This window comes from Danio rerio, chromosome 19 (genome assembly GCF_049306965.1).
Source record: "Danio rerio strain Tuebingen ecotype United States chromosome 19, GRCz12tu, whole genome shotgun sequence".
NCBI classification, from domain to species: Eukaryota; Metazoa; Chordata; class Actinopteri; order Cypriniformes; family Danionidae; genus Danio; species Danio rerio.
In genome coordinates, this window is record NC_133194.1 from 46,144,399 (window position 1) to 46,171,369 (window position 26,971).

The window sequence follows — 26,971 nt, forward strand, 5'->3', positions numbered from 1 at the left end:
GTCAGTGATAGAGACTGACACAGATGAAGCTGAAAAACAGCTCATTAGTCAAAAATACCACGTCAGTTTATTTGATCTATTTGTAGTGAAGTTTATTCAAGCCTTTCTGAAATGATGAGTCTCACACAATTGCTGTTTACAGTACACACACAAACACACATATTTGCGTTTACTGACACCATCCGGCAGTGGTGATTATATCGGTTAAGATTTTACTGCCTTTATTACAAACATGCTCTGTTTTAAAAATGTTTTAATCTTATAAAACTTATAAAAACACAGAGAGTCAGAACAGATATTTTAATCTTAGTTTATTTGCAAATACATGTTCTGTGGACGTGGATAAATGTTATTATTTAAACATGGCACCTGTCAATCAACTTGGTGGGCGGGGAAACCGCACTCCTACATCATGTTGTGACCAGCCTCATAATCACTGGAATTTGGATCCTATTTTAGCGTCGGGAAAAAAAAAAAAAAAAAGATTATCATGTTTATATCACTCCAATATGACTGTGGACACACTATCCGCTTGTTAAGTGTGACGTCACGCGAATCGGCTTCCGGGTCCAAGTGCTCTATTCAACTAAATGGGGAGACTCATGAAATGGTAATAATAAACGTTTACAAAACGATTTAATGCTTTCGAAAATCACGATTGCAATATATATGTCCATGCCTAATATCCGATGGCCAGAAAGTGATTCATTTTATTATAAATTGTTAAATTTTTGGTATTTGTTATGCAGCAAGCCCAGAGATTGTTGTGTACACTATGATTTTATATAAAATTAACTTTAATAAATAAAACGTGATCATAAACGAATGATTTCTCCACTCAAATGAATGGCGGCTTGGACCCGGAAACAGTATTACATACATCACCACTTAACAAGCGGATACCTACACACATTTCTGTCCAAACAGCTTACACAAGATGATTTTCATCAAAGGTGCCCTTTAAAGTAACATAAAAATATTGTCTTAACTTTTATATATAAATACACTACTATATGCTACTATTCTCTGTACTTTCCACTTCAATAAATCAAGAGCTATTTTAATATTATTATTATTATTATTTTCTAAATGATTGAAAAGAGACTGTTGAAACTATTTTCTAGGAGACTGCGGGATCATGTTGTACAAATAGAGATAGAATTGATCTTTTTTAATATTCATCCATTCATTCATTTTTTTTGGCTTAGTCTCTTTATTAATCTGGGGTTGCCACGGCGGAATGAACCGCCAACTTATCCAGCATATGTTTTACACAGCAGATGCCCTTCCAGCCGCTGAACCACCCATACACACTCTCATTCACACACATTCATACATTATGGCCAATTTAGTTTAGTCAATTCACCTATACCACATGTCTTTAGATTGTGGGGGAAACTGGAGCACCCGGAGGAAACCCAACACGGGGAGAAAATGCAAACTCCACACAGAAATGCCAACTGGTCAGCTGAGCGGCCTTCTTGCTCTTCGTGCTACTCACCGTGTCGCCCACATCATTTTAATATTCATATTATAAGTTGTTTTTGAGTTAAAGTTTGCTGATAAATAGTAGTAGCCGTTCCACTGGTGCGTCTCTAACAGTACCAATCAATAATCCACAAATCCTTTAACCTACAGCTGAAAACGGAGCTCGTGTCCTCTAACACAAACCTTTCCAGAACCCTCATCTCACGCTCAAGTCGATCAACTCCTATCCTGCGCACCATTTCAAAGTCAGACACAGGCCTACATGTTCATACTCACATCACACACACTCCACGGTGCATATAGTAGAAAAACACAGTCCGAACAGGGGCCGTCTGTGTCGCAGGCTTCCCACATAATTCCTGTGCATAAATTCCTGCGTGTGTGAGATTAATTCGAGAGGAAAAGTGCCCAGAAAAGACAGATTCATCTCGATGTTTATTTGACTCCGACCCCAAGTTATAGAGACCCCTCCTAGGGCTCCAAATGAACCCGACTTCCCTTATACAAACACATACACACAGATCAAGGTGTGTTTGTCTTTCCTACCCAAAAACTCTTTCGGAGCAGGTATCGACATTTTCCTCCTCCACCCCCCCTAAAAAAGCTGATGGATTGGAGGGCGGCGTCTGTAAGTGTGTATCTGTAAATGTGAAGTGTGTGTGTGTTGATAACCTGCACGTCTCTCTCTCTGTGAATCAGTCTGTCTCTGGTTTTGGAGCAGGTCATTGGGACTCACGCCGCGCTACAGTATGACATTGCCGGGGTTTGTGATGCTGCTATGCATCTTGGGAGCTCAAGCCACTGTGGATCTGAGACAGGCTGCTGCTATGGGTAAGACATTCACACATCCGTTAGTGGAGGACTTTTAGCAATGGACTGTAAGTAATGTCTGTAAATTAGCAGGGTTTTTTGTGTTTTGTGATTCGTGTTTTTAATTTTCCCTGTTTATTTATGCATTTGACTTGCATTTTGGGATTTTGATCTTTCTTCCAGCAACTTTTAACCTTTGAAAAAGTTAATTTATGAACATTTTTTATAGTGTAAAGTGATATATTGTCTGGGTTAAGTTGTGAATTATGGTACACGAGCATTGTAATAAACTTCCAGTACATTTTCTGTCATTTTACAGACTTATTTCTCTGTATATTATTAGATCAACATCCCATAATGCAATTCACAACTGTAAATATAAACGCTTGTGAATCACAAATTACGGAAACTGTAATTTTCTGAAACTTTTACTTAACAGATTTTTTTTACAGTACGCTGTAAAACCCCAAAAGTTAAGGTAACTCAAACTGTTTGAGGAAACCAATTGCAACAAACCATTTAAGTTCAAGAGCTAATCCTAATGAGTACTGCATACCTGCAAACATTTGTCCCTGAAAATCCGGGAAACTGGGGGGGGTTAGGGTTAGGGGTGAGGTGTCTATAATGAGAACCAGGTATTGTGTACTGCGGTGTTAGTAACTGTACTATGAAGCATGTTTCGTGCGGCCGCTGTGATCGGATCGTATACCAGTGTTGGCGACCAGGGGTTTCACAGAGTGGAGGTGGGGGGGTAATGGTTGAAAACAGGAGTTTTCTGGGTGAGATAACAAAATGGGAGGGTGGCGGGAGATAGGTCTGAAATATTGGAGACTCCCAAGAAAAACGGGAGTGTTGGCAGGTAGAAAGTACTGTGAACTTAATCCATTTGAGTAAACTGAGCAATTTGAGCACAGTAAAGGCCAATAAATGAAGAGAACTCAAACTAATTGAGTGCTGTAAAACCTAATAAGTTAAGGTAACTCAAACCACTTGAGGAAACTGATTGCTACAAACCATTTGAAATAAAAACTAATCTATATGAGTACTGTGAACTTACTCCATTTAAGTCGAAGTAATGAAGAATTTTATTAACTCATTATCTTCAACACTGAGTTCAAAACTCTTTTCAAATGAGGAGAATTAACTTTCAGTCAATTTTAAGTTAACTACACTCATTTCATTTGATAAAGTTGACTGTTGGGTTTTATTATGGTTGCTATGACAATGGAAAATACCCTTACACTGTAAAAAAAAAATCTGTTATTTTACATTATCTGGCAGCTAGAGTGCTGGAAAAAAACGTAAAATAATGAGCGTTAAATTACAGACATTTACTTGAAAATAACAGAGTTTAAATTACAGATATTTCCGGTGAATGTCTGTAGTTTACCTTTTGTTATTTTACTGTAAATGCCTGTAATTTACCGGCAATTTCTTTACTTTTTTTTTTCAGGCACCCTAGCTGCCGGAAAAAAAAGTAAAATAACAGATTTTATTTTTTACAGTGTTTATAGAATACAGTTCAACCAAAAATGAAAATGCACACACTAAAAAATGCTAGGTGATTTCGAATCAATTCTGGGTTTAATAGGGACTAACCCAACTGTGGGGTTATTTTTTTCAGTTGAATTTATTTATTCAGTTTCTTTTCTGCTTAGTCCCTTTACTAATCTGGGGTCGCCACAGTGGAATGAACCGCCAACATATCCAGCATATGTTTTACGCAGCGGATGCCCTCCCAGCTGCAACCCATCACTGAGAATCATCCTTCAGTTAAATTATTAGAACCAATGTTTTTGGGTTAGTCCATATTTTACCCAATAATTCAGCATTTCTCTGAGTGGTTTTACATCAGTTTTTTTTTTTTTCCTCCATTGAAGTCTGATTAATGTATTTTAAAGAATGTTGAAACTTGCACTGCAAAAAAAGCTTTACTTACTCAGAGTTTTGTCTTGCTTCTGGTCCAAATATCTAAATACTGATTTATTTTTATTTTTATAAAGCTTTTCAGAAATGAAGTGAGTTTTATTCCTTCGAACAAGGTAAACAATCTGCCAGTAAGATAAATAAAATAATCTTGTTTTTGGTTTGAATTAAAATTATTTTGCTTTAGTCATTGGTTAGCATATTCAGCTTTTTTTAAAACTCCTGTAATTTTGACTGATTATTTCTGAATTGTCTAAAAAATGCTTCTTGACTTCAGATTTTTTTTTAATATTTGGACTAGAAACAAGACAAACTCTTTAAGTAAGAAAAGCTTTTTTTTTTTTTTTTTGCAGTGTGGTAGAAAATAAATTTCATTCTAGGAAAAAAAAAGCTTTCAGCATTCTTCAAAGTATCTTCTTTTGTGTTTAATGGAAAAAAGAAACAAATTAAAACCAAATTTAGATTTTTGGGGGGTGATCTGTCCCTTTATGATGTCCATCAGTCCAATTGGTTAAATATGTTTGTGTTGAGGGTGACACAGTGGCTCAGTGGTTAGTACTTACACAGCAAAAAGGTTCGAGTCCAAACACATGTGCTGTAGGGGAATTGGATAAACTAAATTGGCCCTAGTGAATGAGTGTGAATGACTGGGTGTTTCCCAGTACATGGGTTGCAGCTAGAAGGGCATCCGCTGCATAAAATATATTCTGGATAAGTTGGCGGTTTATTTTACTGTGGCGACCCCTAATAAATAAGGCACTAAGCCGAAGGAAAATTAATGAATAAATGAATATTCAAAATGTAATACTCTGACGAAGACTTATTTTGATTGAGTAATTAAAAAGAAAGTGGAAATGCTGTCATTACTTACTTCCCCTCTATCAGAACAAAATTATTTTTATATAGAAGATATTTTGAAGAATGATAGAAACCAATTGACTCATATTGTATTTTTTTCTAGAAAGGAATTCAATGGCTAGTAGTTTCCAACATGCTTCAAAATATCTTCTTTTATGTAAACAGTAAAAAAAGAAACATGAGGGTGAATACATTTCCATTTTGGGGTGAACTATCCCTTTAATACTCCACCACTGAGTAGAGATGTAAATATCAATATGGAATGAATGTAATCTGTATAGGGCGTCACAGCGGCACCTGGATTCTCCAGTTTCTCCAGCAAAGACATGCGCTAGAGGTGAATTGAATAAGCTAAGTTGTCCGTATGGGTGTTTCCCAGTGTTGGGTTGCAGCTGGAAGGGCATCCGCTGTGTAAAACATATGCTGGATAAGTTGTTGGTTCATTCCGCCGTGGCGACCCCTGATGAATAAACTAAGCCGAAAAAAAATGAATGTAATTTGTATATACCACAGTCTCCATTCTGATATTTACTGAATTCAGACACAGGTATTTTCTCACTTACTGTTGTTCACTTACAATTTCTGTAGTGTTTAAGTATGTGATTTCGGATGTAGGTGTTTAAAACTGAGAGATGTTTAAAGTGGGCAATTAGGCTCATGTTTCCAGTGGTTGTACGTGACTTGTATGTCCTCTAGGAAAATGTGTTTTTAAGGTTTCAGATTTCACTACATATGTACACAAAGAGGCCCTTTACTGTGCGCGCCTGTGTGTGTGTGTGTGTGTGTGTGTGGGTGTGTGTGTGCATACCTGAGGCTGAATGTATAATCAATGGGAGTTATTATGAGAAAGACCAGCACTGTACATTTATTGAACCTGCAGACTGTCTGGCTTTTCACTCTCACATTCTTTCCTTCACTTACAATTTGTTCAATAATAAATACATACAGTGGCTTAATGGTTAGCAAATGTCACCTCACAGCAGGAAGGTCGCTGGTTCGACCCCCATCTGGGCCAGTTGGCATTTCTGTGTGAAGTTTGCATGTTCTCCCCGTGTTGGCGTGGGTTTCCTCCGGGTGCTCCGGTTTCCCCCACTGTCCAAACACATATCGTATAGGTGAATTGAATAGACTAAATTGGCCATAGTGTATGAGTGTGTATGGGTGTTTCCCAGTACTGAGTTGCAGCTGGAAGGGTATTTGCTGGAGTAGTTGGCGGTTCATTCCACTGTGTTGACCTCTGAAATACAGACTAAGCTGGAGGAAAATGAATGAATGAATATTTCTTGAGCAGATGGGACACACGCTTTCTTGGGAAACTGAATATATTGTAGTAATGAGGCTAATAATTCAGCTATTCATCACTGAGGGGAAAACACATGTAAAAATTCAGTATATTACAGTAGAACAGTTTTGTTTATACAAATATTTTACTGTTTCCATCTTTTTTACTGTAGTTTTAATCAAATAAATGCAACATGTAGCATAAAATAATTCTAAGTGTGTAAACAGGGAACTGTCATAATTTTAAATGAGACAATTTTGCCATTATTAAAGAGAATTGTTCACACAAAAATGAAACTTTTATCATTTATCATTTACTCATTTTTCTTTTAACACAAAGGAAACTACTTGACCCTGAAGCACAAAATTTATATTGTATATTTAAATATATATAGATTCATGATTAAATTGGTTCATTTTCAGCAATGATTACTCAACACCCCCCCCCCCACTCAACGGCCACTTTATTAGGTACACCTTACCAGGGACGGACTGGGACAAAAATTTAGCCCTGGCACTGTTGCCACACCAGCCCACATTTCCACACCGACACAGCCCCACCCACGGACACGCACATTCACTATTTATTTTGGTGTAAAGATAGTGAAATAATATGACATTTTTGCCAGATTTTAATTATGTCAGGGTAACCTTGGATTGGGTCGGCCCAACTTGAAACCAGGCGGCAGTTGCCGATTGCGCCAAATGCTTAACATTTTTTATTTATTTTTTATCATCATCATAATATCACATCTAGCAAGAGATTAAAGCTGTCTGCACTTAAAAACAATACATATTAAAAAAAAAACTGACCGGCCCACATTTAAAAATTGGTCCGGCCCTTCTGGCATTTGCCAGAATTGCCAGATGGCCAGTCCGCCCCTGCACCTTACTAGTACAGGTTACGCTTTTGCCTTCAGAACTGCCTTAATCCTTCATGGCATAGATTCAACAAGGTGCTGGAAATATTCCTCAGAGATTTTTGTTCATATTAACATGATAGCATCACGCAGATCCAGTTACTGCAGATTTGTCGTTTGCACATCCATGATGTGATTCTCTCATTTCACCACATCTTAAAGTGCTCTATTGGATTGAGCTCTGGTGACTGTGGAGGCCTTTTAAGTACAGTGAACTCATTGTCATGTTTAAGAGACCAGTCTGAGATGATTCGCCTGCTGGAAATAGCCATCAGAAGATGGGTACACTGTGGTCATAATATTATGGACATCATCAGCAACAATACTCAGGTAGGCTGTGCCTTTAAAACACGGCAGGATGGATCCATGCTTTCATGTTGTTTATGCCTAATTCTGACCCTACCATCTAAATGTTGCAGCAGAAATCGAGACTCATCAGACCAGGCAAGGTTTTTCCAATTTTCTATTGGTGAGCCTGTGTAAATTGTATCCTCAGTTTCCTGTTCTTAGCTGACAGGAGTGGCACCCTATGTGGTCTTCTGATGCTGTAGCTCATCTGCCTCAAGGTTGGATGTGTTGTGTGTTCAGAGATGCACTTTTGCAGATCTCAGTTGTAACAAGTGCTTATTTGAGTTACTGTTGACTTTCTATCAGCTGGAACCAGTCTGGCCATTCTCCACTGACCTCTGACATCAACAAGGCATTTGTGCCCACAGAACTGCCGCTCACTGGATATTTCCTCTTTTTCAGTCCATTCTCTGTAAGCCCTAGAGATGGTTGTTCGTGAAAATCCCAGTAGATCAGCAGTTTCTGAAATACTCAGACCAGCCCATCTAGCAACGACAACCATGCCACGTTCAAAGTCACTCAAATCCCCTTTCTTCCTCATTCTGATACTCGGTTTGAACTGCAGCAAATCATCTTGACCATGTCTACACGCCTAACTGCATTGAATTTCTGCCATGTGATTGGCTGATTAGAGATTTGCATTAACGAACATGTGGACAGGTGTACCTATTAAAGTGGCCGGTGAGTGTATATGTTAGATGTTTGACAAAAGCCCAAAAAATTATTGTATGGATTATGAATGTTAATTTTAGTCTATGAAGAAAGTTTGTGAATTATATAAATTGTACATTATTCATTCATATATTGTATTTTCGTCTTAGTCACTTTATTAATCTGGGGTCACCACAGCGGAATGAACCACCAACTTATCCAGCATATGTTATTATCCAGCATATACAGCGGATGCCCTTTCAGCTGCAACCCATCACTGGGAAACATTCACACACACTCATTCATACACACAATTTAGCTTACCCAAGTCACCTATACAGCATGGACTTGTGGGGGAAACTGGAGCACCCAGAGGGAACCCACACCAACACAGGGAGAACATGCAAACTCCACAGAGAAACGCCAACTGATCTAGCTGAGGCTCGAACCAGCGACCTTCTTGCTGTAAAGCGAGCATGCCACCCACTGCACCACCATGCAGTTTATGCTAAGAAATGTATTTGGACATCTTGTCCTAACAAACCCATACATCGATAAAGGCTTATTTATGATTAATTTTCAGAAATGAGAACTTACTAGAAACTTATGACTGGCTTTGTGATCCAGGGTCACATACTGTTAATAATGTTGGAAACCTGTCTGCCAACCATAGACATAAAAACAAACAAACAAACAAACAAACAAACAAACAAACACAAACAAAACAAAACAAACAAAAACAAACAAACAAACAAACAAACAAAAACAAAACAAACATACAAAACAAAACAAAACAAACAAACAAAAACAAAACAAACAAACAAACAAACAAACAAACAAACAAACAAACAAACGTAAATAAATAAATATATCCATCCTCCCTCAGGAAGTTAATGGCTACCAGATTCCACCCTTCTTCAAAATATCTTCTTTTGTGAAGAGGTTTAAAAAGGTTTGCACACATCATTTTATCTCCTTGAATAGAATCTGAAAATGTGCCGTGTTTGTTGTTTTTCCTACAGTAACTGTGCCTGGCAGGTAACATGTCATTAGTACAGTACATGCGTTGACAGGAATGCTCTTGTTTCCCTGTTTCCAGCTGCAGGTCTGTGTAACACCAAGCCCACTGATGTGGTGTTCATCGTCGACAGCTCTCGAAGCGTCCGGCCCTCTGAGTTCGAGCAGGTTAAAGTCTTCCTGGCCAAAGTGATCGATGGTTTGAGCGTCGGGCCGGACGCCACTCGTGTGGGTGTGGTGAACTACGCCAGCAGAGTGAAGAACGAAGTCTCTCTGAAATCCCACAAAACCAAGGCTGCGCTGGTCAAGGCCGTGTCCAAGATTGAGCCGCTGTCCACTGGCACCATGACTGGACTCGCTATCCAATTTGCAATGAATGTGGCCTTCAGCGAAGCCGAGGGAGGACGCAAATCCCCTGACATCAGCAAGGTCAGAGTCAGGACAATCCCATAAAACCCACATATTAGCATCATTAACAGCTTTAAGCCTCATTGCTGTTACATTATCCACATTGGAGAAATCCTAACTGTAAACGAGACTGTACCAAAACTATAGGGGAAAATGGTATACTGTATGTTTATGTATACTGCACTCTAAAAAATATTGTTTACTCCAAACAAAACAAATAACGCAGCAGTTTGCATCAATATATTCAAGTTACGACAACATCTAACAAAGTGAAGTTCAGACAACAAATTGTATTATGTTAGCCTAATGACATTTTCCTCTTCAATCAGATGCATATTTACATAACATAAACTAAAAAACATCAGTTGTTTCAACTATTTTTAAATTAAGAATTAAAATAAATCAGTGTTATAAACTTAATTACCATAATTATACATTCACATTTTCACATTTTTAACCTCAAATAAATTTAGTTGAAAATGTTGAATTTTTTTTGTATGTTTACAAATTTACTGTTTATTTAGTTGCTTGCAAGAAATATATTCAATAACATTTTTGTTTTCCAGTAATGTTTCAGTAATTTTAAAACGTTTTTCAGTATTTTACAAAACAAAAGCGTGTACTGTTCCATATTAACAGTATGAAGAATAACAAAAACATCAGTGTGTGGACTTAAAAATACAAACAACAAAGTTCAACATAAAGAGCAAAACTTTTTACTTTTACACTGGGCTTTAGTCCATCAAGAAAATTCACAAGTAAATTTAAGTTCCTTAGCTTAGATTCAGAGCATATATTATGCCCAGCAGCAGAGCAGAGCTCCTTGAGATATCCATTCCATTTAGGATTCTCATGCCCTCAACCATGATGGTTTTTCGTCTTGTGACTCAATTGCAAAGTAAACTGATCACCAACAATGGCAATTGTCATCATTTGCCTTTCAAGGTCCTCCTTAAATTCTTGTGCATTCTTGTAAAGCCAGAAAAAACATTTTTGAGTCAAAAAACACTGCTTACATCAGCTGTATTTACCAGGAGTAGCTGTGGAATGGAGAAAATTCATTAGAAATGAAGCAAAACGCTCACCTTAAAATGTCTTTTGTGCCAAAAAGTCTGCCTAAAACTTGTCCGGGCTTGCTTCTTGCTTGTTCAGTAGGGCAGGAGCTTTGAAATTCAGAACTCCATTTGTGTGGAAAAATTGAGCATTCAAACCAATTTCTTTGGGTTGCTATAAGTTTAGTTTCAAACTGATTGACAGACATATTTACCCATAAATTAGCCACATTTTTTTGTTGATGTAATTATCAATATTTTCCTGCTGTGAAAACATAAGAAACATATTATGGCAATTTAAAAATGATAAATAATAAATTGTTGATTAGGTTAAAACTTTTAATTTACAAATATGTGTTAAACTATGTAGTGGTAACAGACCTCTTGGGTTATTTTTTAGAGTGTGGGTAAAACTTTATCTAATCAGGATCTGAGTGTTTTTTTATTCATAAAATCGAATATTTGCTTTGATTGGTGCATTTTCATTGGAAATTAATCTAAATTCTACTTCTTTAAACACCTCTGATCGGCATCTAATCTAAACACCACTGAGTAGTTCATTTTTAGCAGCAATTCTTCTCACCATCTCTGATTGGTGCCTTTTTAGCGGCATCTAAAAATCTCTGATTAGTGAATTTTCAGCTGAAATTAATCTAAAAACATCTGATTGGTTTGTTTTTAGCAGTGACTACTCTAAACTCCACCTGATTGGTGCGTTTTCGGCAGTGACTAATCTGAATGCATCAGATTGGTACATTTTCACCATTGACAACTCTAAACTCCCCTGATTGGTGCGTTATCAGCAGTGACAACTTTAAACTCCTCTGATTGGTGCGTTTTCAGAAGTGACTACTCTAAACTTCCTTGATTGGTTCACCTTCAACAGTGACTAAACTTTCCTGATTGGTGCGTTTTTAGCAGTGATTACTCTAAACCACCCCCCGCCCTTAACTGGTGCATCTCAACAGTGACTTCTCTAAACTCCCCTGATTGATTTACTTTCATTAGTGACTACTCTAAATTTCCCTGATTGGTGCGTTTTTAGCAGTAACTACTCTAACTCCCCTCCTCATTGCTGCATTTACAGCAGTGACTACTCTATACTCCCTTGATGGGTTCTCCATTGATGGGTTTTCAGCAGTGACTACTCTAAATTCCCCTAATTAATGCAATTTTAGCAGCGACTACACTAAACTCCCCTGTTTGGTTCATTTTCAACAGTGACTTATTTAAACTCCCCTGATTGGGGCGTTTAGCAGTGACTACCATCCGATTGGTGCGTTTTCAACTGCACCTAATTTAGACACCATTGATTGGTTCATTTTTAGCAGTGACAATTCTAAACGTCTCTGACGTGTTTTCATCAGCATCTAAAATTCACTCGATGGTGAATTTTAAGCTGTGACTATTCTAAATGCATCTGATAGGTTCATTTTTAGCAGTGACCACTCTAAACCCCTCTGATTGGTGCGTTTTTAATAGTTACTACTCTAAACTCCCCTGAATGGTTCACTTTCAACAGTGACTACTCTAAACTCCCCTGATTGGTGCGTTTTCAATAGTGACTACACTAAACTCCCCTGATTGGTGCTTTTTTAACAGTTACTACTCTAAACTCCCCTGAATGGTTCACTTTATTCAGTGACTACTCTAAACTGCCCTGATTGGTGCGTTTTCAATAGTGACTACACTAAACTCCCCTGATTGGTGCGTTTTCAATAGTGACTACACTAAACTCCCCTGATTGGTGCATTTTCAATAGTGACTACACTAAACTCCCCTGATTGGTGCGTTTTGAATAGTGACTACTCTAAACTCCCCTGATTGGTGCATTTTCAATAGTGACTACACTAAACTCCCCTGATTGGTGCGTTTTGAATAGTGACTACACTAAACTCCCCTGATTGGTGCATTTTCAATAGTGACTACTCTAAACTCCCCTGATTGGTGCGTTTTCAATAGTGACTACACTAAACTCCCCTGATTGGTGCTTTTTTAACAGTTACTACTCTAAACTCCCCTGAATGGTTCACTTTCAACAGTGACTACTCTAAACTGCCCTGATTGGTGCGTTTTCAATAGTGACTACACTAAACTCCCCTGATTGGTGCTTTTTTAACAGTGACTACACTAAACTCCCCTGATTGGTGTGTTTTCATTAGTGACTACTCTAAACTCCCCTGATTGGTGCATTTTCAATAGTGACTACACTAAACTCCCCTGATTGGTGCGTTTTGAATAGTGACTACACTAAACTCCCCTGATTGGTGCATTTTCAATAGTGACTACTCTAAACTCCCCTGATTGGTGCGTTTTCAATAGTGACTACACTAAACTCCCCTGATTGGTGCTTTTTTAACAGTTACTACTCTAAACTCCCCTGAATGGTTCACTTTCAACAGTGACTACTCTAAACTGCCCTGATTGGTGCGTTTTCAATAGTGACTACACTAAACTCCCCTGATTGGTGCTTTTTTAACAGTGACTACACTAAACTCCCCTGATTGGTGTGTTTTCAGCAGTGACTAATCTGAATGCCTCTGACTGGTTCATTTTCAGCAGTGACTACTCTAAACTCCCCCTGATTGGTGCACCAGAATGAAGTGCTAGTTTTACAAAGGAACTTACAAGTGCTTGGAGAATTCAGTGCTTGAGTTTTTTATAACATTTTCATTTTCCACAATGTACTCTTATGTGAGCAAATCTGCAGCTTTTAATTCATGTAAAACAATGACATTAGCAAATATGTGCAGGTGGCCATCATTGTGACAGACGGCAGACCGCAGGACAACATCCGTGACATTGCAGCGAGAGCGCGGGAGGCCGGCATTGAGATATTTGCCATCGGAGTGGGCCGCGTTGACATGACCACCCTCAGGCAGATGGCCAGCGAGCCCCTGGAGGATCACGTAGACTACGTGGAGAGCTACAGCCTCATCGAGAAGCTCACCAAGAAGTTCCAGGAGGCCTTTTGTGGTAAGTGTGAACAATAGAGGACCCATGACTGATCCTCAACATGGCCGCCGGTATTAATAGTTGATTTACAGTACAATAGTGGGCATGAGGATACTGTAGATAGGGCATGTTTTGATTAATCTCACCTCCAGACGTGGATCTCCACCCAGTGCTTGATGCTCCACTGCACTCGGGTTTCCGGGGGAGGAAGTAAAAGCATGTATAAACACTGATGTGACTGTAGTGTAGTCAATAGCTATGTTTCCAATCCAAAGATGTCAACATATGCACAAAACTGGAATATCGCATAAAATATTTGCAAATAAAGCAACATATGCATCCATTCAAAAAATTGTCACTTCTTGATCAACTGGCACCAGATATAAAAAACAAATAGAGTTTGCTGCTGTAAGAGAAGCCACTGTGTTTTTTTTTTTCTTATTTAATAATTTGCTTGCGCCTCAGATGACGAAACACAATGGGCCCTATAATACAACTGGCGCAATAGCGCAAGACGTGTTGGCGTGATTTGTTGCTTTTTTCAGACCAGCGCAAACCAAATTTTCACGTTTTGTGCTACATTGTTTAAATACCAAATCCATCTGTGCCACATTGTGGACTCATTGGTGTGCTGGTCTGAAAAGGAGGTGTGTTAAGGCGCATTGTTTGCATGTTGCTATTTTGAAGAACGGAAATAGACTGAACCATTGACCAACTGAAATCTGGTCAAAAGTACACCGCAGAGTGTATTAGTTATGCGCCTATATGGGTCCAAACATTGCTTAATACACACAGGATGTACAGAAATGCACAAATATCTTTACATTTGAAACAATTAAAATGCTACCAAAATTATTATTGTCTACATAAATATAAAAACTACTACCTCCAAGTGGCTTTTTTTACAATTTGCATTTGTATAATGTTATTATCATTGCATATTTGCATATTTATATTTATTTTGCATATATGTGTTATTAAAAACAAGTTTAGTTTTGTCCTCCTGTTGGGTTTTGGAGACCTCTGCATCACCATATGGGGCATTAGTATAGGACATGGGTTTGGATATAACTCAGTTTGTTGACCACTCTCTTTTAATCGTCCCTTTAATCGTTCGCTAAAAATTAGAACTGAATTTAGAAACAGTTTTAAAACAAATCTTTGAGATTAACAAAGGAAATAAAATCTGTAGGGTAATGGATGTCTTCAGTGGAGTGAGTACAACACCGTTTCCTGATACATGAAAGTAAAGGAGTAAAGAGTAAAAGTGAATTAAAGAGAAAGTAAAGAGGCTTAATGGAGGAGGCTCGTTCTTTATCCTCGCGCTGCAGATGGTCTGTGTAACTGTTTTCTCCTTAGTGAAGCATTAAGTTTTTACACTTATGAAGTCTGCATGTAAATTGCAAATGTACCATGGCTCGACACAACTGACTCTTAAATTTAATGCAGGTTGTGCTCAAATCACAGCCATAACTCATTAAGAGAATAAAGCCACGTTCACACTGCACTTTTCTTCCCATAGACTTCCACTGATATGTATGCGAATGCGTCAGAACGGAAACGCAAGCTTGTGCGACAAGTTTCGCAGTTCACTGCATTGGAAAGTTTAAGCTTGGTGAACTCTGAAATCGCATTACGTGACTGAGTAAGACCAATCGAGGATTAAAACATGACCTCTCTGAACAGAAATTTAAAATATGGCCCAATCGCTCACTTTTTTAAATGCCTAATCATGCCAAGCTCAAACTCTAGTGTGACAGCAGCTTAAGCACAACCTTGCTAAACCATGCACCAGGGCGCAAAGTGCATTTTTCCATCCTTAAAATAACAAAAGTGGATTTGGACACGCCCTTAATGCTTTTGCGCCATGCGATTTAGTTTACGTGCCTACCTAGACTGCTAAAATAGAGCCAATGACTTAAGACAGTTCTGGTCGCAATAATAGATTTGTAATGCAAATACTGAACCACTGTGATGACAGACTTTAGCTGAGTAATTTTAGATAGAAGAAAATAGGGCAGTGCCGATATATGATATTATATCAAATCACAATAAAATTTTTGTCAGCACAATTGATAAGCTCCGAACTATTTTCACAGATGAAAATGAAGATGGGGGGGTGGATGGGGAGGGGGTTTGATTGGCGTTTAGGCCCCTGAGAATCTCTCTGGGGGCCCCAAAACTGTGTGGGCCCTTAGAATCATCTTCACTTTTCCCTCCCAAGCGGCGCACGTGATTGGAGATACACAAAATTTTCCCCCACCGACAAATTAATAGGCCAAAAATATTATGCCAATTAATGGACCCTCTAATCTTTGTGACTTCAGTCATTGTCAGAGCACTCCTTTAAATCTGGAGCCATTAACAACTTTGAGAATATATATCGTTATCATTCAATATGGAAAATAATCCCCAGCCCTAGACCAAAACAACATTTTAAATTATTTTTGGATAAAAAGTTTATCCTACTCAGCAAAAATTTTTATGCACAGTTTTAAAATTCATGCACAGCTCGTCATTTCTATAAAGCATTCTAATGCGATATTCCAAAAAGCGCATACAAATTGGTGAATGGAAACCGCTAATGCAGTGCAGTGGTTCTCAGCTTTAAGATATATGACATTTGTTTGTTTACTAAATCATTTTGCAGCTTAAAAGGTTGAGAACCAATGCGGTAGAAAGTCTGCATCGGAGCAACAGCCGCCTGAGACTACTGACGTTTACTAGCCTCGGGCGCCTGGATCTCTGACATGTTTCAGTGCGTTTTAAAGATTTGCTGTTCATTTGAGTGCAGCAGGCTGCTAAAACGCATTGATTTTCTTAAGTTCCCACTTCACATAGTAATTCTGTCCTCGCTAACCCTTCCTTCCCCCCCCCCACCCGGTGTGTGTGTTACATTCATGGTAGCGGTTGTGTCGGACCTATGCGCGACTGGTGATCATGACTGTGAGCACATTTGCATCAGCACACCCGGATCTTTCAAGTGCGCCTGCAGAGAGGGCTTTACACTCATGAATGACAGCCGATCATGCTCAGGTGAGTACATGATAATGTTGGGTAAGTGAGAAAAAGATTTGATAGAGTCAGAAAATAATATTTATGGGCTAATATTTGACCTTGAAATGAGTCATTTTTTAATTACCTTATTAATCGTATCTGTGTTATATTTTACACCAAATACTTCCAACCTTATATATTTATCAGAGGTCGCCACAGCAGAATGAACTGGCAACTATTCCAGCATATGTTTTACACAGTGGATGCAATGCCAGCTGCAACCCAGTAATGGGAAACACCCATACACACTCATTCACACACACTCATACACTATATTCAATTTAGTTCATTCAATTCACCTATAGCGCTTGTCTTTGGACTGTGGGGGAAAGTCCAGAGTCATGGGGAGAATATGCAAACTCCACATAGAAATGCCAACTGACCCAGCTGGGACTCAAACCAGTAGCCTTCTTGCTGTGAGGTGACAGTGCTAACCACTGAGCCACGGTGCTGCCTGATATTGCAAACTTTATTCATTTTCCTTCAGCTTAGCCGCTTTATTCCTCAGGGGTCGCCACATCGAAATGAACCGCCAACTTATCCAGCGTATGTTTTACACAGCAGATGCCCTTCCAATATATATACATACTCATTCATACACATACACAACGGCCAATTTAGTTAATTCAACTAACCTATAGTGCATATGTTTTATGGCTGCTTGTTATTCATATTCACTTCTCCCATAGGCAACTGGATCCTAAAACAATTGCAGAAAAGAGCTAACTTCCACATTGCAGATTATGGCTAATATAGCTATTTACAAGAATCTTCTGATGAATCAGACTTGTCTTGGTCATTTTGTCTTGTATAAGCGACACTAGTAAGCACGCAATCACTTTTAGTCACCTTGAGGTTGTTTTCCAGTAGAACATTGAAGATGTTTAGCTGAAAGATAGGTCCTTGGTGATTCATTTAATGACATTATCATATAAAGTCATTGTCTTCTTGCATTTTGAGGGTAAAAAAACCCCCCAAATATTTTAAGTCAAAAAATACATACACAGGTAAAACAAAATGAATACACGTGGCTCTGAATGATACACTGAGGTCTTATAAAGTGAAACCTGTGCAAGAAACTCTACATTATTTACAACATTATTACCAGGGCCTCATATTGCACAAACCAATCGTTTCACCTCATAAAACCTCAGTGTGTTTTTTTTCAGAAGCCATGGGTATTATTTTGGCCTTGCCTGGACGTTTTTTTGGAATTCTCAAAGTTAAAAAAGTTAATATTCTTGACTTTTTAGTTGTATAAATCACCAAACACCACAGTTTCAGATTAAAGGGATAGTTCCCACAAAAATAAATAATTTACTTACAATTTACTCAACTCCAATTCAATTAATCTTTATTTCTAGATCGCTTTTACAATGTAGATTGTGTCAAAGCATAGAAGTTCTAGTAGATTGAAATTGAAACTTTGTCAGTCCAGTTTTCAGAGTTGAAGTTCAGTTCAGTTCATTTCAGTGTGGTGTAATTTTCACTGCTGAAAGTCCAAACACTGAAGAGCAAAACCATCGATGCACAGCTCCACAAGTCCAACTGCAAGTGGGTCCAAACCTTTATTAGTTTCTTTTTCTGATTAACAAAATATAATTTGGTAACCATTGACTTTCATACACTGCAAACCCTATTGTTGTCTTTACTTAAACAATTAAGTAAATTTGACTGAACATAACGTAAAATGTATCATAATATAATAAGTTGACTGAACTAAATTAATTGAGTAAACTCGTTGCCTCAATTTAATTGGGGAATAGAGTCTCCCAAAACTTGCATATTTAAGTTTATTTAACTTGCCGGTTTTGTAGACTATACTTAAATTATTCAGTTCAACAAACTTAGTACTAAGTTAAATAAACTTGAATGCTCAAATGCTCTCTAGTGTCTGACATGCACCGCCCCTTTTAAGATGCTTCATATTTGATGCGCTTGAGCTCAACCACTCTTACTGGCAGAGCGGTGATAAAACAACACGCTAATGGCTGTTTCGTCAAACCTTGAATAAAATGCACATTTAAAAGCACTTTTTTTGTCAAATATTTCTGTCCTATATTTTTGGTGGACCCCTGGGGGTCCCGGGGCCCCAGTATGGAGTCACCATTAGCACCTTCTGTTTCTCATCTCTCAGCTTGCAGTAATGCAGCCACAGATGTGGTCTTCCTGATCGACGGCTCCAAGAGTGTGAGACCCGAGAACTTCGAGCTGGTAAAGAAATGGATCAACCTGATTATCGACAAACTGGACGTGTCAGAAACCAACACCCACGTGGGACTGGTGCAGTACTCCAGCACTGTGAAGCAGGAGTTCCCACTGGGACGCCACAACAGCAAACGATCCCTGAAAGAAGCTGTGAAAAGGATGGACTACATGGAGAGGGGAACCATGACAGGACATGCCCTCAGTTTCCTGGTGGACAACAGCTTCGGTCCTAACCAGGGCGCCAGACCAGGAGTGCCGAAAGTCGGTATTGTCTTCACAGACGGCAGGTCGCAGGACTACATCGGAGATGCCGCCAAGAAAGCCAAGGCGCTAGGTTAGAAAACTAAGGGTGCTTTCACACCTGTGAATCGATTCAGTTGTTCCAAGACAGATTACAATTGTTACATTGTTGCTCTTTGCTCTTGGAGCGGTTCGCTTTCACACTGCAAAGTTTCTAAACGGACCAAAAGAGCTAAAACAAGTCACGTGCGAGTAAACTCTCCTCACATTGGTCAGTGTCAGGGTTTATTTTGCAGCGTCCTGCTAAGCTGTCAGGAGAGGTGGTGGTTTGGTGGTGATTGACAGGGTGTGGGTGCGACGTGTCTGAGGAGAGACGCAGTGGGGAGGGCTGAGAAGGGTGCGCGACGATGCCTATTTGAGGACTGGGAGGGAGACGCAAGATTACCGGGAGATCATCACTCGATTGCGGGCATCCGGAGACTCGCGAATTTTCCCGCCCTACTCATAATTCTCTCTTCATATAGCCGTTAGCCTATTACATATCCATAAAACACTGTGATATAACCGCGCTCGGATCGGATCGCTTTCTCACTGCAATCGAACCGCTCCAGGGTTCGTTTTAATCGAGCCGAGACCACCTCATTCAAGCGATCTCGGAGCGATTACTTTGGCGCGGAACAGAGCGCGATTGCCCTGTTCACATATGCCAAACGAACCGCGCTAACTGGGCAATCGAGACACATTCCGAAACAAAAGTGTAGGTGTGAAAGCACCCTAAAACTATTGGAAAAATACAGAGAGCTCTCCTTTTAAACACTGATTGCAACAATTGTCTCATTATTTGGGATTAGAAAAATGAAAGTATACACTCTTAGAAACAATTGTACAAAAATCAGTCACTGGGACTATATTGTATGTGTATGTACAGCACATGCATTTATTTATTTATTTATATACTTGTAATGGCAATTTCTATTATTTTTTTATTTGATCATTTTGTATCTTTTCTTTCGTTTTCTTTAGCACATGTTAAAAAGTTCCTAAAAATAATGAAGATAACTTTAAAAAAAAAATCCCAAATGCATTGCAATGTGTTTAAGTGAAGTTTCATAAACTAATTTCGAGAGGAGCACGTGATATGATTGAGCACTGCTGGCCACTCATCCGTAATCAGTAATAATCCAATCAGAGTGATTCTTGCTCACTATAAATGGATCACTTTCTCCTTATTGCTCTATCTTCGTTTTGGAAGAATCCCCCCTTTCACCCCATCTCCTCCTTTTCCTCCCCTTTCTAAAGGGGGAGCTATTGAGACCTACCTGATTTCGGATCCCCTGATATGCTTATTGACAAGGCAGGAGCCCTGAGCTCAAATATCTCCAAGCTCAGGGTTCTCTCCCGGGACAGCATGCCAAACCTGCTATAAATGCTAAGCATGTCTAAGTGGGAACTCTTGAAATGTTATTTTTACAGTGCATTTTGGTATGTTTTAGGCTTTAAAATGTATGCTGTGGGAGTCGGCAATGCAGTTGAGGATGAGCTGAGAGAGATCGCCTCTGAACCGATCGCTGACCATTACTTCTACACGGCTGACTTCAAAACCATGAACCAAATTGCCAAGAAGCTGCAAATCAACGTTTGTCAAGGTAAATGCAACCACAAAAAAGATGACCATTAAAACTACACTGCAAGTTTTAGATAGTAGATTTATCTACCTTAGAGTTAAAATTAACACTCCCCCAGTGTTTATATGGGACCCACTATAGAAGTGTTAAAATAACACTTTTGAAAGAGTTGACATTATCAACACTCAGAGAGTGTTAATTAGCAAACTCTTATAGTGTAAAATATTAACACCACAAAAGATCATATGAACACCATCAGTGTCACATGTTAACACTCTTAGGTCAAATTTTCAACACTGCACAAAAACAAAAATATATCTTGTTTAATATCGGCAGCATTTTATCAACCATTCGGTTAATGTTTAAGGAAAACAATTCAAAACAGTCACAAACCATTTCTTCTCATATTTTAACCAAAAGAAGCAGTTTTAAGACAGCTTTATTTTCTTTAGTTTTATTGTAACATAGCTAGTAAGAACAAAATAAAGATGAAAATTTATACTTTTTTTGTGAGATATTTTAATCTAACGTATATATAATAATTTGGATGTCAAATGTCTATATACAAACATTTTAAGTAACTCTACTCACCAGCTGCTTCATCTCATCACAGCAAAAAATCAGTGTACTTTTAACTCAATTTGAGTTTAACTTAACACTCTTTGGGTGTACATATGACTCCCTCCATTTTGGAGTTAAAATAATACTTTCTAAAGGGTGAAATTTGTACATTACTCACAGAGTTCATTTTAACACAGTAAGAGTTTATTCTTATGTCAAACTGAAGTGTTATACGCTTTAAAATGTCAATATATTAAATTTGTACATTACTCACAGAGTTCATGTGTATATAAGTTAATGAGTGCAAATACTGCTTCTGATGAGAATTAATTTATTATATCTTATAATATATCATCGTGACATACTCAAAACATACTGGTTTGATCACTGTTTGTCCAAAAGAACCTGCTTGAGCAAAAAAACTGGACTTCCACCTTCACTAGTGGGACATACACTGGATTATGGGTTAAAAGTTTAACACTGAAAAAAAAAAATCCTCTAAAATATATGCTTTTTCACATAGGTTGATTGAAATGTACTCCAGGTTTAACACTGAACAACACCAATAAAAAAAAATCACACTGTATATTTAACACCAGAATTTTTGCTTGCTCCTTGTGGGAAAAAAAAAATGCCTGAAAAAATCCTACAGGCTTTTTGCGCATAAATTCTTGGATGTTGTAGTCAACACTATATTAGCGTTAGATACATGTAACACTGTATGACAAGGAGGCTAATCAGCTTCTAACACTGAGAGGGTTATTTTATCTTTATCTAACTCTAGAATTTTAACACTTTACAATGCAAAAACATGCTTTTCTTACTTAGATTTTTTGTCTTGTTTCTAGTCCAAATATCTAAGCGTTCTTAAATTAAGAAGCATTTTCTAGACAAGCAAAACATATTCTCTTGTTTTAAGAAATAATATTATTAATATATAATAATTTTTCCTTAAATCGAGCAAAATAATCTGCCAATGGGGTGAGCAAAATAATCTTGTTTTTTCGATTTGTGATAAGATTATTTTGCTTACGCCATTGGCAGATTATTTTGCTTGTTTTAAGAAAAAGTCACTTAATATCGGCATATTATTTCTTAAAAACAAGACAATATGTTTTGCTTGTCTAGAAAATTCTTCTTGATTTAGGAATTTTTAGATATTTGGACTAGGAACAAGACAAAAAATCTAAGTAAGCAAAGCATTTTTTGCAGTGTACTCTGAATTACCATAACACTCGAAATTTAACACCAATGAATTTGCTGTGTAGTATTTCCTCAGTTAACTTTGTGTGGTCTTGTTTTTTGCAGAGGAAGATCCCTGTGAATGTAATTCCATTACCAAGTTCCAGAAAAAGGTGGAGGAAGCACTACAGGCGTTAACAAAGAAATATATCCTTTTTTAAATAGAGCCTTTACTGCAAAAATGCTTTTCTTGCTTAGATTTTTTGTCTTGTTTCTAGTCTAAATATCTACATTTTCTTATATAAAGAAGCATTTTCTAGACAAGCAAAACATATTGCCTTGTTTTGAGAAATAATATGCCAATATTAATTGAGTTTTTCCTTAAAACAAGCAAAATAATCTGCCAATGAGGTAAGCAAAATAATCTTGTTTTTTGTTTTGACGTAAGATTATTTTGCTCACCCCACTGGCAGATTATTTTTCTTGTTTTAAGGAAAAACTCACTTAATATTGGCATATTATTTCTCAAAACAAGACAATATGTTTTGCTTGTCTAGATAATGCTTCCTGATTTAGGAATTTTTAATTACTTGGACTAGAAACGAAACAAACAATCTAAGTAAGAAAAGCATTTTTTGCAGTGTTCATGCTCATTTGCACAGCTGCCATGTTGAAAATATGCACTGAACTACTTTTATGCTAAAAGCAAAACTGTAGAACTGGTGGGAATTCACTATGAACAAAATCAGGCCAGAATGAAGTTCTGAAGTGTAGGCAATTCAAAAGAGCTCGCTTAAGCCTGGTTTGTAAACACCTCTGAGATATAATTGGTTTGTAGCGATGATGTAATTGGTAGGTGTGGCTATATGGGGCCTGTAGTGGCTATTTTCTCTTAGGAGGCTCTCTCAGTGGTCAAGAAACAAAGTCTTACCCGGGATGTCTTTTCAAAGTTTTATTCTTTATAAAGAAGATCACAATCATACAGCAACAACAGTTTCTGCAGAGTGAGGTACTAAAGCAAAGTGTGTTCACCGTTTTATCTAGTTTGTACTGCTTACGAGGTCAACTCTCAATAAGGCCTCATCTGCATTTACGTCAGGCGTCTTCTGCCGTTCGTGGGATATGCTCATAACAACCACACATCCTTCTTAAGCAACCATACCTTTCAGTGATGTATAGACCATAAATTCCAGTGATGCGTACCCAGAGAAAAGAAATGTTCACCCCCACATAGTCAGATAAGGGAAATTCTTAGGATAATCACATAAGCATGCACCTAGAGAAATATAGTTATGTATAAAAATGTACACATAGGTTTTATGGTGAACATATGGAGAACACACCTTAAACAAGTTTCCAATATATAAAGGTCATCTAAAAATGAATTTCCATTACAGGGCCCCACCCTCTTTGACTTAGAAGTCTTTCCCGTTTTAGTCCCTTGAACTGAACAAATTATTTCGAACTTCTTTTTTACCTCTTAGTGAAGAATGAACAAGAACTTCATTGTGAGTACAGTGTGTATAAGTATATTATTTACTTATTATATCATCTCTCAACTTTTTTGAGGTGTGTTTTGCCTTTTAAAGAGATGAATTTGCGTTTCAGTTATTTATTTGTAAATCCAAAAACTGATTTGCGAATAAATATTTATAAATACTATGAAACGCAAATACCATGATAATTATGTACATTACATACACACCCAGTGTTTCAAAAAAACCAAGCAATAATATATCTTACAAAAATATGACTGCTTATTATACTACAAAAATCTGAATGAGAAAATTTGGTATGGGAATAACAGCGCAATCTGTGCATTACATTTATTTACTGTTTATGAGACACTGTGTATATACACTCACCGGCCACTTTATTAGGTACACCTTACTAGTACCAGGTTGGACCCCCATTTCCTCCGGGTGCTCCGGTTTCCCCCAGAGCCCAAAGACATGCGGTACAGGTTTATTGGGTAGGCTAAATTGTCTGTAGTGTATGAGTGTGAGTGAGTGTGTATGGATGTTTCCCAGGGATGGGTTGCAGCTGGAAAGGCATTCAGTCATTCTTGTCAGCCCTTTATTAATTCGGGGTCACCACAGCGGAATGAACCGCCAACTTATCCAGCAAGTTTTTACCCAGCGGATGCCCTTCCAGCCGCAACCCATCTCTGGGAAACATCCACACGTACACACACTCATACACTACGGACAATTTAGCCTACCCAATTCACCTGTACCACATGTCTTTGGACTGTGGGGGAAACCGGAGCAGCCGGAGGAAACACACGCGAACGGAAAGAGAACATGCAAACTCCACACAGAAATGCCAACTGAGCCGAGGCTCGAACCAACGACCCAGCGACCTTCTTGCTGTGAGGCGACAGCACTGCTCCACTGCTTCGCCCTAGCTGGAAAGGCATCTGCTGCTGAAAACATATGCTGGATAAGTTGGTGGTTTATTCTGCTGTGGTAACCCCTGAAAAAAATAAGGGACTAAGCCAAAAAGAAAATGAATGAATGCATGAATTAAATATGCACAGCTAGTGAGGATGAAACCATTGCATTATTTCCTTGACCTAAGCATCACTGGAAGCTGTGACGAAGAGGATCGCTGCCCTGGAGAACAAGATCGTTTGAGATGGCGGCAACATCTAATCCTTACACTGCCATTCTTTTCAATACTTGTAAAAACCCAAACGCCTCCTGTGACCTCTTAAGTCTGTCTTCTCCATTGCATCTCTTTCTGCTTCTCTGCCTTCATCGCTATTGTCCATAGGGATGGAGCACTGAAAAAAGCTGAAGGTGTCGATTCTCAACCAGTCATCCCTCATAACAAAACCCTGTGTGCGTTGAGTACATAAATCCACCCATATCCACCGTCTTCACACACAAGCTGGACAATAAGGTCTTCTTTATGGGGACGTGGTGTGTAAATTAACTGAAGAAACCGCGTGTTGCCCCTGAAATATTCTTTTATATGAAGTATATATATGATGGTAATTTAATATAAAGATTGGACTTGAAATAAATGCGGGAATGCTTGATTATCCACACATACGCAGACATGCCACAAACACACACACACACGGGTAAACATACACCGACTATACAAATGCTAACCATACGGCTTGTGATGATTCAATAAAGTCTCGTTTTGTGTCTGTGTCTTTGTTTGTGGTGTCCTTCTTTGTGTGTGTGCTGAACAGCTGTGCATTAGGCTCACTTCAATACAGGGCTTACATAAGAGAAACTGTTCAGAGTTAGTAGGAGCCCCAGGTTCAGAAGGATGTATAGTTTGAGGAGTGTGTGTGTGTGTGTGTGTATTGCGGGTGTAGTTATATAACATTAGCATTAATGAAAGGTATAGCTGAAATGCTTGATGTTTTTCCTTGTCGAGTTGTTATTGTTTTTACTTCAGAAATGTACCAAATGTGCAGCACGGTGGCATAGTGGATAGCGCTGTCGCCTCACAGCAAGAAGGTTGCTAGTTTGAGTCCCTCAGAGTGTCCTCCGGGTGCTCTGGGTTCCCCCACAGTCCAAACACATGCACTATAGGTGGATTAGGTAAACAAAATTGGCCGTAGTGTGTGAATGTGAGTGTATATGCGTATTTCCCAGGGCTGGGTTGCGGCTGGAAGGGTATGCGCTGCATAAAACTAATGCCAGAATAGTTGGCGGTTCATTCCGCAGTGGCGACCCCTTATAAATATGGGAGTAAGCTGAAGGAAAATGAATGAATGTACTATATGAATCATATTTTCTACTATTTTAAGTACAGTTTGTGCTGTTTTTGTTGTTTAGTCTACTTTATGTATGGTAAAAATGAACAAACTGATATACAATACCATGCTTCCTAGTTGATCGAATCTAATTAATTGGCTGGTTAAAAATCATGTTTGAAAATCTAGCTTGACTATGCTAAAATTGCAACACAACCCAAATTAGCATACATTTTCTTTAATATTATTGTGATTTAAATGTAGTGGAAACTGATTATAAAAACAGGAAAATTTTTACTACTGCTTTCCCAGAAAAGATCTGGCATTCTGATAAACTATTGTCTTGTTTTGTAAGAAACTGTTCAAAATAAGAGGTGGCTATGTTTGACAAATCTGCTAAAGTGGTAAGAAAAATACACTTGACATTGTGTAGATTTACATATAGGGGAAGGTGGGGACGATTGCAACATGGGGCAGTTTCCACTAGACTTATTTCTCAATTCTGGAAATAACTAGTGATGATATTTATACTACATATTCTCAGTTAGACCCTCCTTTAATCGGAGAGAAATCAGCCATGTGTCTATTCTGTCAGTATAAAAAAATCTATATGGTCAATCTACACTAGGACGCCTACCTAGGGAGGTGTCCCAGGCATGTCCCACC

General features: G+C 38.3%; 1 protein-coding gene across 2 annotated transcripts; it reads left to right on the forward strand.

The window, feature by feature from the left end:
• The first annotated feature begins 1,164 nt into the window (after nucleotides 1-1,164).
• matn1 (matrilin 1) lies at nucleotides 1,165-25,751 on the forward strand. Of its 2 annotated transcripts, NM_001099740.2 has the most exons (8): nucleotides 2,179-2,319; nucleotides 9,382-9,728; nucleotides 13,513-13,735; nucleotides 16,622-16,750; nucleotides 18,909-19,313; nucleotides 20,713-20,865; nucleotides 22,714-22,794; nucleotides 25,174-25,751. In NM_001099740.2, the coding sequence occupies exons 1-8, from the start codon at nucleotides 2,238-2,240 to the stop codon at nucleotides 25,221-25,223; spliced, it is 1,470 nt and encodes a 489-aa protein (NP_001093210.1). In that variant the 5' UTR covers nucleotides 2,179-2,237; the 3' UTR covers nucleotides 25,224-25,751. The 2 variants fall into 2 exon arrangements, with proteins under 2 accessions (XP_021323706.1, NP_001093210.1); XM_021468031.3 differs by lacking the exon at nucleotides 16,622-16,750 and having other exon boundaries at nucleotides 1,165-2,319.
• The last annotated feature ends 1,220 nt before the right edge of the window (nucleotides 25,752-26,971 follow it).

What these genes read in the sequence shown, in the direction of transcription:
- matn1 (NM_001099740.2), top strand. Translation starts at nt 2,238, where the DNA reads ATGACATTGCCGGGGTTTGTGATGCTGCTATGCATCTTGGGAGCTCAA. An exon ending in GAGACAGGCTGCTGCTATGG is followed by an intron (nt 2,320 to 9,381) that starts GTAAGACATTCA and finishes CCCTGTTTCCAG; the next exon opens with CTGCAGGTCTGTGTAACACC. An exon ending in CAAGAAAGCCAAGGCGCTAG is followed by an intron (nt 19,314 to 20,712) that starts GTTAGAAAACTA and finishes GGTATGTTTTAG; the next exon opens with GCTTTAAAATGTATGCTGTG.